The sequence below is a fragment of the Pongo pygmaeus genome, chromosome 5, assembly GCF_028885625.2.
Source record: "Pongo pygmaeus isolate AG05252 chromosome 5, NHGRI_mPonPyg2-v2.0_pri, whole genome shotgun sequence".
Taxonomy (NCBI): Eukaryota; Metazoa; Chordata; class Mammalia; order Primates; family Hominidae; genus Pongo; species Pongo pygmaeus.
In genome coordinates this window covers 78,429,733-78,443,636 of record NC_072378.2, presented here as the reverse complement: position 1 = coordinate 78,443,636, position 13,904 = coordinate 78,429,733, and the positions used below count along the sequence as shown (strand labels likewise).

The 13,904-nt window shown below is 33.7% G+C and overlaps 1 protein-coding gene across 2 annotated transcripts in view; it reads left to right on the top strand.

Annotated features, from left to right (window-relative positions):
- The window catches only part of PHIP (pleckstrin homology domain interacting protein), a 137,994-nt gene extending 124,312 nt beyond the window's left edge, over positions 1–13,682 (top strand). For both annotated transcript variants that reach the window (XM_054490176.2, XM_054490177.2), the window contains exons 36-40: positions 1,776–1,928; positions 2,685–2,848; positions 3,300–3,559; positions 4,050–4,247; positions 8,231–13,682. In XM_054490176.2, the coding sequence (XP_054346151.1) occupies positions 1,776–1,928; positions 2,685–2,848; positions 3,300–3,559; positions 4,050–4,247; positions 8,231–8,868 (1,413 nt within the window). In that variant the 3' untranslated portion in view covers positions 8,869–13,682. The remainder of the gene's footprint in view (positions 1–1,775; positions 1,929–2,684; positions 2,849–3,299; positions 3,560–4,049; positions 4,248–8,230) is intronic.
- Positions 13,683–13,904: the final 222 nt, after the last annotated feature.

Genomic DNA, 13,904 nt, shown 5'->3' with positions numbered 1-13,904 from the left:
GGCAGGTCACAGTTAACAGCTTATTATTGGCTAGTTTGAATAATTCCAGTGGGCTCTGGGGCACAGGTATCTAGTTGTCTGGTCCCAGCCCTGAGATGATTTAAAACAGGGAAATACTGGCTTAGTGTGTGAGAGTGAGAAAAGGAGCTGATTGTGGCATTATACTTGGGATTCATTGGTATGTAGATGAAAGATATGTTCTCAGTGGAGCCCCTCACTAAGAACGGGCTGCCCCAGGAAGGGGCAGTCTTTTCCCAGGTCTGTAAGGCCCCCCAGGTACCAGATCATCACTGGCCCTGTGAATAGATGGCAAATAGACAAATGCAGAATCTGAAGAAACAAGACATGAATTCATTATAAAACCCCTAAGAAAACTGGGAATAAAGGAAAACTTCCACAACTTGATAAAGTACATCTATAAAAAGTACATCTACAGCTAACATCATGTTTACTGGTGACAGAATGAGTGCTTTCCCCCTAAGAATTAGGAATGACTGAAAAATGTTCACTCTCACCACTGCTATTCAACGTAGTACTGGAAATTCTAGCCAATGCAATAAGGCAAGAAAAGGAAATAAAAGGCATAACTATTGGAAAGGAAGAAATAAAAATTTGTAAAGGCAGTAATCCTGCCTTATAGGACACCTTCTTCATGGTCAGACGTATTTGATCATAATTTAAACTTGATGGTGCAAAGTCAAGTTGTTATACTTCAAAAAATGTAATTGCATACTGAGGGACTGTTGAAAAGCTGCAAGCCAGGTGTGGTGGCTAATGCCTGTAATCCCAGCACTTTAGGAGGCCAAGACGGGAAGGTCATTTAAGCCCAGGAGTTTGAGACCAGTCTCAGCAACATGGTGAGACTCTGTCTCTACAAAAATTATAAAAATTAGCTGGGTGTGGTAGTGCCTGCCTGTAGTCCCGGCTACTTGAGAGGCTGAGGTGGGAAGGTTGCTTGAGTCTGGGAGGCCAAGGATGCAGTGAGCTTTGATGGCACCAACTACATTCTAACCTGGGCAACAGCAAGACTGTGTCTCCCAAAAAAGGGGGGTACAATACTCTTTGTCCCTGCTAAAAAAAAAATAGCATATTCTGATAATTTTAGAATTATATACCATATTATGATAATTTTCTGTTGCTCTTCCTGTTTCACGTGTGTGTTTTTATTGGTTCCAATCTGTTACCTAATTTTATACTCAATTGACTAGGTAGACACCTCAGGTGACATGCATAGACTTTGTGACAACTATTTACATTTGTAATTCTTTATTACTGCAAAGCAAAACTCCCAATTGTAGTACTGAAGTTGAGATTACTAGAACTTAGGTGTCTACATAAATGGGATGCTGGCATACTTCCATTGTTTTTATTTCCTTAAAGTTACAGTTGTGTTTTAATGAGTCAGACCTTTAGAATTTATAAGTAGTATAAAGTTTTGAGTTTTTCTTTCAAACTTTCGGTTGTAGAGCTGGGCTTTTTCCTTACTCTTTTACTTTCCCTTTTCCAACACAACTCCATCTCCCAAGTCTCCAGTGAAAAATTAATAACTTCTGTGTTCTTGAATAAGAAAATTATTGTTGATTGCAGTATAAGGGGGAGAGTATGAAATAAATAAGAATTATTAGAAAAAAGGGACTCTTGATAAGGGGACCAGGAGTGATTATTAAGAGTTCTAGGACTTGCAGTCATCATAAAAATCCTGTGCGAATCCCTGTGCTGAGAAGTGATGCTTTGTGTAGTAATAATCATAACACCACCTATTTTCCCTCTCCTAGGACTACAGAGACATCATTGACACTCCAATGGATTTTGCTACCGTTAGAGAAACTTTAGAGGCTGGGAATTATGAGTCACCAATGGAGTTATGTAAAGATGTCAGACTTATTTTCAGTAATTCCAAAGCATATACACCAAGCAAAAGATCAAGGGTATATAATTACATTATTTTCTTGTATGACTAGATTAAGTTAGAGGAGTGTGTTAAATGACTAAATGTTGCTTTACTTAAAATTTAGGTCAAAGTTAACTTTCTGTTATATTCTTAATGTTGTCCTATTGGAAAAAGAAATTATACCTTTCTACTCAGCTCCTTGTATGAAATAACATTGATGTTATCTTTGATGTCTGGGAATGGTTACTTTTCTTGAAGTAGTGTGGTTGATGCAAATTGTCCTGGTATGCACCAGAGCCATCTGGCCCTGACTTTTCTAGCTATTATCTGCCTTATGGAGCATTTTTGCGAAGATTTTTACAAATAAGTAAAAATATAAATATCATTTAACACTCTTTGACCAGACATGACATCACAAAGGAGTGCTATATAGCAACGAAATGAGAAAGAATAGATGCTAGTCCTAGATAGAAAACAGGTTTAAACCTCTGGGATAGTTTCAATGTAATAGAGTTGACAATAAGTTTTGTCTGTATGAGCCATTTGAATTTAGAGTCGGACTTTTCTTTAAGAATCTCAAAAGTTGGAAGATTTCTGTTCTAAACACAAAAATATATATTGTTAAAATGCTTCAGTTTACATTTTCATCAAAAGATTAGGAAAAAGGGATGTAAAAAACAACAATTAAATTCTAAATAGTTTTTACTGGAAAAATATTTACATAACAATATTTACTGAACAAAGATATTTTCCTCCGAGGAATGTTTGAACACTTTTTTTTTTTCCCTCACAGATTTACAGCATGAGTTTGCGCCTGTCTGCTTTCTTTGAAGAACACATTAGTTCAGTTTTATCAGATTATAAATCTGCTCTTCGTTTTCATAAAAGAAATACCATAACCAAAAGGAGGAAGAAAAGAAACAGAAGCAGCTCTGTTTCCAGTAGTGCTGCATCAAGGTATTTAATTTCTTTTAAATACCACTAGCTGATCTATAACTTTCATCTAAATGATAGAACTTGGTGTTTTTTAATACTTCCTTTACTATTCCCTATATTGCAGAATGATATATTTGACATGCAAGTTCCTATGATGTGGAGGATTTTTAATCTTTTAACTAAAGCTATACTAGTGTAAGTGCTTAAATTCAAACTGCTAAATGTATACAGTAAAACAGCATTTTTAGGATAGTGATGGCATCATGCTTTCTGTCATATAACTTTAGCATTTACAGCGATCCTTCACTAAATATTCACTTTCAAAGGCTCACAATCATATGAAATCCACTACAAATCTCATATTTTAACATATTTCATAATAGTACAAATATTGAATCCAAAAATATTATAAACTGTTTTATTCATTCACGTAGAGCTATAAGAGTGACTGACAATACTATTTTATTTACAGCCCTGAAAGGAAAAAAAGGATCTTAAAACCCCAGCTAAAATCAGAAAGCTCTACCTCTGCATTTTCTACACCTACACGATCAATACCGCCAAGACACAATGCTGCTCAGATAAACGGTAAAACAGAATCTAGTTCTGTGGTTCGAACCAGAAGCAACCGAGTGGTTGTAGATCCAGTTGTCACTGAGCAACCATCTACTTCTTCAGCTGCAAAGACTTTTATTACAAAAGCGAATGCATCTGCAATACCAGGGAAAACAAGTAAGACTCACTTTCTAAATTGAAATGTATATGATGATTTTCTTAATTTAAGCTTTTACTTTGCCAAATGCAATATACTGAGTTTTAGTAATTTCTAGCAGACACTGTTGTTTTTGCCTTCTTTATTAATTTCCTATTTTAAAAAAAGTTTTTAATAAGAAGAATTAAATTGAGGTTTAGGCCATTATAGACTAATGCTTAAAAATGGCAACTCTGATCTAAACTACCTGAATTTAAATCATAGTGCCCACACTAGCTAGCAGTTTGCTAAGACTTGCCTTCGAAATTTTGAAATGATGGGACAGCTTCTAAAAGGGCTGAAACTATTAAGAGTTTCTAGTTGGATACGCCTTTTTCCTATTAGAAAGTAGCTTTCAGCATCCTTCAGGATTTGTTGTCTTGGCTAATTCAAATAATTCAGGTTAACCTTTTTTTCTTATCTTTAGGTTCAATAACTCTTAATTTTTAACTTTTTGTTTGTATGTTTTAGTACTAGAGAATTCTGTGAAACATTCCAAAGCTTTGAATACTCTTTCCAGTCCTGGTCAATCCAGTTTTAGTCATGGCACTAGGAATAATTCTGCAAAAGAAAACATGGAAAAGGAAAAGCCAGTCAAACGTAAAATGAAGTCATCTGTACTCCCAAAGGCGTCTACTCTTTCAAAGTCATCAGCTGTCATTGAGCAAGGTAAGGTATTATTTGTATCTTTCAAGGTACAGTAGATCCTTATCATAAATGATGCTTTTGTTGGAATCAGCATTTATATCCACTTTTCAGGTTGCCCACTTAAAAGTCACACATCTGTATTAGTTGATAAATTTACTGCAGTGAGCTATTATTGTGGCACTGCACTCCATCCTGGTAAACAGAATGAGACCCTGTCTCAAAAAAAATATATATATATCTTCAAAGTTTAAATTAAATAGGGTATAGTTAACCCAATGTAGCATTCTTCACTTTTCTAGAAAAATGTTTAAGTAATTATTGGATCACAAAAGTACTTATTTTTCTAGACTGACTTTTACTAAATAATAATTCATTGGGGTTGTCTACAACTGTAGAATACAACTTTTGACACCTTACTGTTACACTTCAAGTTCTTTCAGCTCCAGGTTTTTATTGTAAAGTCTTTATGTTTGAAAGATGAAGAAAGTAAATAATAAAATATGCTATGTGACATGTTAAAATAATATGGCTTCTTGGCAGCAGACAGCCCCAATAATAAGCATTTTGCATCATGACTTTCAAAGTGTGTCTAAGACATTTCTTCTTCATTGTTCTCTTCAGAAACCTCTCTCAAAATTTAATTTCTCTACTGAAATCTTATTTTTGTTAATGGCATTGGGATCTACCCGTGTAAACTTAAAATCAGGGAGTCATCCTAGCCTTCTCTTCAGCAACTGAATCTGTTCAGCAGCTTTTTGTTTTTGTTGTTTCTCCCTCCATAATGTCTCTTAAATCTATTCTCTCCTCTCCATTCTCACCTCCATGACATTATTTCAAGGCCTACATAATTTCTTGCTTGGACTATTTTCCTAGTTTCCTAACTGGTCTTCCTGCCTCAGTTCTCAACTCTTTCTTAACCAGTCCATTTCCCATATTGCAGCCAAAGTGATCTTTTTATTTCTCTCTAGCACATGTGGATGTGTGTACATACACACAGAGAAAACACTTCCTTGCCTTCAAATCATATATGGAAACATTTTAAATTTTTTACCTGTTACACAAGACTCTTTATTACTTGGCTCTTGCCTAACATTCCAGGTTCTTTTACCTTCTTTCTCTCTTTTGTATCCCAGTCATCCTAAACACTTAGAAGTTCCTGAGTCTTTGTTCTTTTCTCCTTTTGGGGGAATGTCTTTTTTTTCCCTCCTAGTTTAATTGTCTGTTGCCTTTCACGTCTCACTTAAAATATCGTCTTCTTTAGGAAGTCTTCTCCTGGCTTCTTTAGATAGAATCAAGCACTTCCTTTTTTTTTTTTTAAAGACAGGATCTTGCTCTGTCACCCAGGCTGGAGTGCAATAGCCTGATTTCCATTCACCGCAACCTCTGCCTTGCCGGTTCAAGCAATTCTTCTGCCTCAGCCTCCCAAGTAGCTGGAATTATAAGTGTGCATCATCACACCCGGCTAATTTTGTATTTTTGATATAGACAGGATTTCACCATGTTGACCAGGCTGGTCTCAAACTTCTGGCCTCTGGTGATCCACCCCACTCAGCCTCCCAGAGTATTGTGATTTCAGATGTGAGCCACCACACCCAGCCAAGCACTTCATCTTTATGTCCCAGAAAACCCTGTTCATTACCTTTGGTGGTACTTATAATGTTAATCAGATTATTCATTTTCACATGTCTATATCTCCAGAAGAATCTGAGCTTAATGTGTTTACTCATTTTTAATGCCCATTATATAGAAGATAATAAGTGTTTGAATAAATAACCAAAATGCTTTGCATATGAGTGTTTCACATTTTTAATAATGTGCCCCCTTTCTGAACTGAATTTAGAGTTTGAATAGTATATTGGCCTTGCTTCTTTTTATTCGTGAATCCTAGAGAAATCAAATATATATGATGAATTGGTTCTAGCATTATGATAGCGGAGGTCTGGTATCATAACCCATTTGATTTTTAACTTTTGAGTATTACAAATACTCGAGTACTGGTACTGTATAGAAATATCATTATCTATTAGTTAACATTAACAGTGTTTAATTATAAACAATGACACCTAAATTAACTATTTAGAATCAAGCAGTGTTGTCTAGTGGAATATAATACAAGCCATATATGTAATTTTAAATTTTGTAGTCACCATGTTTAGTAAAAACAGGTAAAGTTAATTTTAATAATGTTTTATTTATCCCATTATGTCCAAAATGTTATTTCAGTATTTAATCAGTATTTTAAAATATATACTGCTTTAGTATTTAAATTGAAATTTAAATAAAAATTTAGTTCCTAAGCTGCATAACTTTTCATGTGCCCAGGACAACACAGTTCAATATCAGTGGTTTTTAAACTTTTTAAAAAAACTTTTGAATTCCTTTTTAAGAAAGCTGCATTCATTCTTAACCTTTTTACATTATATATTGCTTTATAAAGTTGATGAGTCCTATAGTCCCTGTCTCAGAAAAATGTATATAAACATATCCATACAAAATTTGGGACCATTTCAAGGGATTCATGTAGTCCTTAAAGCCTATCTTCTGTAGTAGGTACATGTACTGGATATTTAGAACCCTTGTAGTCATAATGTAAAACAAAAGAGATTGACAGAATCCCCAGGCAGTTTAAATGTCAGTTGCTCCGTAGGAAATACTTAACTACTTTATGTCCACACCCACATTTTTTCCCAACCACTAATCTAAAGAGAGTCATTTCACTATGGGGGTCAGGAATTAAAAGCTTTGCATTTTCTGTCTGTACTTGGCTCTGACCTTTGGTAAGTCTCTTAACCATGTTGTTTTGTTTTGCTTTGTTTTGTTTTGTTTTGTTTCTGAGATGGAGTCTCACTCTTGTCACCCAGGCTGTCTTGTTGCCCAGGCTGGAGTGCAGTGGCGTGATCTCAGCTCACTGCAACCTCTGCCTCCCGGGTTCAAAGGATTCTCCTGCCTCAGCCCCCTGAGTAGCTGGGACTACAGGCACCCACCAGTATGCCCAGCTACTTTTTGTACTTTTAGTAGAGACGGGGTTTCGCCACGTTGGCCAGGCTGGTCTCCAACTCCTGACCTCAGGTGATCCGCCCACTTTGGCCTCCCAGAGTGCTGGGATTATGATCGTGAGCCACTGCACCCGACCAACCATTATTTTCTTATTTACAAAGTACAGTTCCAACCTGTGACCAAAAATGCTGTTATGAAGATGTATTCTCTTTAAAAGCAGTTTCCATCTATGAATTTCCTCAAAAATAGAGCATTGCAAATCACCTACCATATCAAATAAAAACATGTCAGAAATTTGGAGGGAAAGAGAGTTAGTTACCGGTAGTTCCTGTGGCATATTTTTCCTTTATCTAAGTTACAGCATTTTTTTCTACAACAGAAAGGTAATTCATCGTCTCCAGATCCTTCAGATTTAGAATTTGATTGCCAGCATTTTCTCTCCTGTTTTATGAAGCATAATGGCCTTTTATCATGGAGTTTGTTACAGTGGGATCTTAATCATGATAATGGTGGCACACATAGTGATTTTGATTGATATATATATATAATCAGTATTTCCTAGGATTATAGTCATTTGCCATTTATTACACAAGGAGATAGGACTTTTCAAAGCCTGTGAAAACTGCCATTTAATTGTTTTTAAATCCTCTTTAAACAGTTCTAAGAACAAAGTTTTTGACCAAGAGTAACTTATTTCTAAGTTAGGAATAAGAAACCTTTGGTCATCCAAGCTTTATAATCAATCACGATGTTAACTTAGATAAGTTACTTATTTTCTATGAGCTTTACCTCCCTCATGAGATCATTAAGAATCTGTCTCTTTTAATTAGAAAATAAATAAGATCATTGAACTATTAGCGTTTTCTAGGTTCTTTTTTCTCATTTTAATAAAATAATTTGGATTATTTCATTACATATAAGTATACCAATGGGGCCTTATTGACAAGTTTGAGAGTCAAACAAAAAAAGAGACTCCATATATTAAGTGTACTGTTGTTCCCTTTTAGGAGATTGTAAGAACAACGCTCTTGTACCAGGAACCATTCAAGTAAATGGCCATGGAGGACAGCCATCAAAACTTGTGAAGAGGGGACCTGGAAGGAAACCTAAAGTAGAAGTTAATACCAATAGTGGTGAAATTATACACAAGAAAAGGGGTAGAAAGCCCAAAAAGCTACAGTATGCAAAGCCAGAAGATTTAGAGCAAAATAATGTGCATCCCATCAGAGATGAAGTACTTCCTTCTTCAACATGCAATTTTCTTTCTGAAACTAATAATGTAAAGGAAGATTTGATACAGAAAAAGAATCGTGGAGGTAGAAAACCCAAAAGGAAGATGAAGACACAAAAACTAGATTCAGATCTCCTAGTCCCTGCAAGTGTCAAAGTGTTAAGGAGAAGTAACCGAAAAAAGATAGATGATCCTGTAGATGAGGAAGAAGAGTTTGAAGAACTCAAAGGCTCTGAACCCCACATGAGAACTAGAAATCAAGGTCGAAGGACAGCTTTCTATAATGAGGATGACTCTGAAGAGGAGCAAAGGCAGCTGTTGTTCGAAGACACCTCTTTAACTTTTGGAACTTCTAGTAGAGGACGAGTCCGAAAGTTGACTGAAAAAGCAAAAGCTAATTTAATTGGTTGGTAACTTGTACCAAAATATTTTAGTTCAAAATCTATAAAGCAGGTACAGTTAAGGAATAAGTAGAACTAAGGCTTCTGCTTCCTTGCTGCTGTGGTGGAGTAGGGAATGCTATGATTTGATTTGCAAAAAAAAAAAAAAACAAAAAAACAAACTTACGAGACACTTCACTTCTTTAAATGAATATATATATATATAAATATATACATATATATTTTAAATGTTTGCTATTTATTGCCCTTAGATAGGTTATGCATTTTCACATTCATTTCATTCACTGTTTGAAACGAAAGAAATTGATCTATAATGAATTCCTGATTTATTTATAGAAAAGACAGTTCTGCTACACTCTTTAGGAGCATAATATTCCTAGTGATAGAGCATTTCATGTTAAAATGAATTATTTTTGACCAAGCGAGGTACATTTCTATTGATACAAGTCATGCCCCTAAAAGATAGATGTTATACAGAGTAGCAGTGAATTAAGAAATGTTTCCTCTAAAAGATAAATATAAAATTTCCACCATTTGATACCCTAAACAGTTTAATTTTAATTATAGAATGTTCATCTACACAGTATCTAGAGGAGGCTTTTGCTTTATTCCATTTCTGCCAAACTTAAGAGAAAATGTACTGATGAAGGGAAACATATCCACATTGGAAAACATTTGACTGTCTAATTTTTCAGACCTTGATTCTTATATCACTCAATCTCTGTTTATTGTGCCAAAGACTGAGAATCAGTGCAGTGGAAAGCCTGTTTTTGACTGTCAGGACAGCATACACTTTTCAATATTGGAAAGGCTATATATTCTAAAGAGCAAGTTATTAAAGAGTTATGCTGAGATATATCTTTTTTTGGTACTAATAGAAAATAATGCACTGGTGGGTCCTTTGACAGAGATGTTCTAGAGGAAATGTTTAAGTGGTTAAAGGATTCAAGGAAAATACAGGAAAAAAGGTATAGGATTTGATGTTTACTTGTCGATCTGGATTAATGTCATTTCTAAACTTTAGACATATCTAATAGCCTAAAATGACTTACAAAGAAACGTGTCTGTGTGTGTATGTGTATATATTGATAAATGGGTATAATTAAATATATATACAAACACATACTTATATACTATTACCCAGGTATAAATTCTTTTTTCAGGATTTTTTAGATAGCAGTAGAATAAAAATAATTTTAAAATGTCATACTTTATAGTTTAATTTTAAGGGGGAAATTGGTTATTTTCAATTATTAAAGGTTAAAATAGGCCAAATCACTTTTTATGCAATCATGTTTTATACAGTGGTCTCATTGCACATTGTGTTTTTTCTGCACTTTTTACGGTATCCTTATCATGCTGGTATGTCAATATACACCCTAAAGAAAAACTCCATTTAATGATTGTGCCTTGTATTCTATTATTTTTTGCATCATTAGTAAAATTAAGTTGTCTATTGTAAATGATAACTATATGACTTAGGAGAATGTATTGCTATATGTACTGCTATGGAAAAGGAAAGCAGTTATTTATTTGTTTATGGTACAGTTATTTTATACCTTAAAAACCAACATACTTACCATTTCTATTGTTTAAAAATTACTGTCCATTTTTTAAAAAATTTAAAGAATGTAGTATTTTCTGAGGACTGGTATGGTACAAAAATGTAATCAAAATTTTCAGATACTACATTTTTAAAAAGTGAGGATGGGGAAAATATGTATCAGCATGACCCTGATGTAGAAAAATAAAGTCTGCAATTGAACCTTGGCAAAATAACATTACATAATTATTTCTGATAAGGATAAATATTAGCTGTCATTTAACTGTCGGAAGAATGAAAAAGTGATACATTTGGGCTTTTTAGATCATTTGTAACTAAATTTGTACAGAAATTATCCTGTGAAATTAAGTAAACCATTTTCCAGATCTTGACTGCATTGCTGAGATTCTGCAGTTGAAAAATAATTTCAAATTTTTCAGGTTTTTTGTATATTTATTTTTTTCTAACAAATATATTTAACTATAAAATTAAAATTAAGTAGTTAAACTCTTCATAATGCAGAAATGGATGGCTTTGATTGATAGAAAAATGAGTCTTTCAGTTACACCATTCTTGAAAATAATAGTGTATTTTGAAATTTGTCATTAATTAGTTGCTTTTCAAGGCAATCTATTTGAAATATGTAATTTCCTGATGTTATCTGCATTGTGTTAAGAAAATAATAGGCTATAAAATCAATTTTTGTAAAAAAATGTACAGTTTTAAGTTGTGTACAGAAAAAGGAAGAGCGTACACAGTCTTAGAGTGGAATATACCTCTAGTACAGTGTATGTGTTAATTCCAACTCGAGCAAAGAAATGAGTATTTACCATCTTTCCTATAACATGTAAATGTATTATTCCTGTTCTACAGACACTGTATATTTATGACCTTATTTGGACATTATTAGACACTGGTTTCTTAGTAAAGCACAGTAACTTGGATCAGATTCTTTGTAACCGAAACACTTAAACATGTATTAGTAATACCAATATATTTAGATTTTATATTTTTATAATTTAGCTTCTATGCATTGCAGAAGTTGAATTAAGAAATTTAAGTCATCACCATATTTTTGTTTTCTTTACCTCTTGGGAAAATAATCCTCTTTGAGGCAGTAACACTATGTATGTACTGTTGATAGGCCAGAAGGAAATGTTGGCAGTTGTCTTAGGTAAGCAATAAAAACATCTCCAATTTACTGAAAGTTCAGAACTATAACTGTTACATGCATGGAAAGTGTAAACCAATTTAGGTATTTCTAAGTACCCAACCCTAATATTCTCTCCCTCAACTCCAACATTCTCAAGTCCCAGATGAAAAGTTTCAGTGGAGCATTAGTTTAAATATTTAGTCTAATCAGAGACTCACAGCCCTGGGCAGTAGATACATAGCTTTTTAGAATTTTATCCTTTGTGACCTGCTATAGTGGCATTGGACTATTTTCTGCATGTATTATAAACTAAAGATTTTTTGGCCTTATTTCAATTGTTTTTATTGCACAACTTCACTACAAATTTAAAGACTGCTGGCATTATTATAAAACTGTCTTCCTCCAATCCAAGTAAATAAGTGTGTGGAATATTTGTGAGCTGGATTAGGTAACATCTGAGACTTGGGATTGACTAAATTTAGTTATCACTTGGAAATGAATTACATAAGATACAGTAATCAGAGAAAATATCTTTGTGCAGCATGTATGTTAACATCTAGAACTGTCCCTTGTCTGCAGTGCAGTAGATGAATCAGACATTTTAAGAATTGTATTCAAATATTTTTATCTTATATGTTAGCAGCATTTACGTGTTTTCAGATACGATTTGTAATATAAATTAATTTCTCCAGTTAACAATGTTTACTTCAATTCTGACATTCCATTTTATACATATATACCTACTGTATATCTCTCTCAAATGTCAGCTAGAAGCAACTTTTTCAGTTTTCTATCTAATGAAAACGGATGTATTCTGAATGTTTTTGTGACCTGAAATTTATTTTTTGAGTAGGTTGAAAGGACCAAGATACTTGAGTGATTAAAGGGCTGTAAGTGTTCTGCTTATATGCAGGAGTTACATGATTTTAAAAGTCATAATAGGGGAAGTAGTTTTATCATCTGATTACTCCTATTAACCTAAAAAGTATTTCTAACATAACAGGTTGAGCAGTGGTTTTGTTACCTTAGGCAAGAATTTATTTTCCCATTAAAATTTGAAAAATACACTTTTCTTTGCTTCTACCCTTGCAGTTTCCCTTAGTTCCCCTAATTTCCAAGTGATCTGAACTAAAATTAATATTACATTTACTAAGAAACTATTTTTGTTAATTATACTGAGCAAAGTTTGCTCCAAATGAAAAGTCATTATGAACTATGTATAGTACCCAAGAAAAGGTCAAATTGAGTCAGAAGACTGTAAGTACCACTTTTGGCGCTCCAGAGATAAACCTTGTACACACTGCAGTAAAACAGTGAGTAGAAAATATGAGCTAGAAATAGATATTATTTTTAGTTTTGATAGCTCTGTGTTGAAATACTTTTTTAATGCAGATAAAAATTATCAGGAAATTAACCTTATGGCACAGACCAAATACTTAGTGTATGGCTGAGTTTCTACAATTCAAGGAGCCAAGAAAATAGGTTCAAGATGGAATATAGTACATGCATATAAGGCAGATGCACACATGCTGGTTACTTTAAGATTGTGTGTTGATTAGTCACAATGATAGACTATAACATGAGACAATACAAAGTTACATTTTTGGACCATATTAAAACTGCAAGAAGACAGGGGTCTTACTGAAGATCTTTTAGAAAACTTAAATCCTGTCACAGGATATTTTGACATGTGTAGAATGTAGCTCAATTTTTAAAAAGTAACTGACCTAGAGGGTGAAAGTTGAAACTGACACATTTTCAAATTAAGATTATGCTTATTTTGTACAGAAAACAATGTTTAAACACAAGCAGATCTGTTGTATGTAATAAGTAACACAGAGTTTTAAAACAAATTAATTATTTAGCTTTATTGAAGTTTGTTTTTTTCCTTCCGAACCTGGAGTATCATATTATAAACAGCAGTTTCACACCAGAATAGCAGTGCCCTTTCTTTTTGTACATATTGATTGGACCTTTCTTTACTGTTACGTGGACACTTTCTATGTTAGTTTTGATGCATAATTCTTTGAATCCTTTTATACAAACTAGAATGTATGTGTAAGAATACCTGTCCCTGCAATGTAGTAACTACAAACTTATTTTTAAATAAATAGAAAACTTGTTTTTCTAAGCTATTTTGTAGAGCCTCATGATTTATTATTTGCTTTTTGAAGTTTTTTTGGCATCACATAAAGCACTTAGTACATAATCTCAACAAGCTGCTTACCAAAGTGGTCATATGGCAGATACCATTATGTAAATGCTGGTTCATTAGAGTTTCCAGTGCCCTGTGTGTTTTGCAAAGTGTGAAAACTGTCAAAAGATTTTTGGGTGCCGAAATGTAATTTAATTC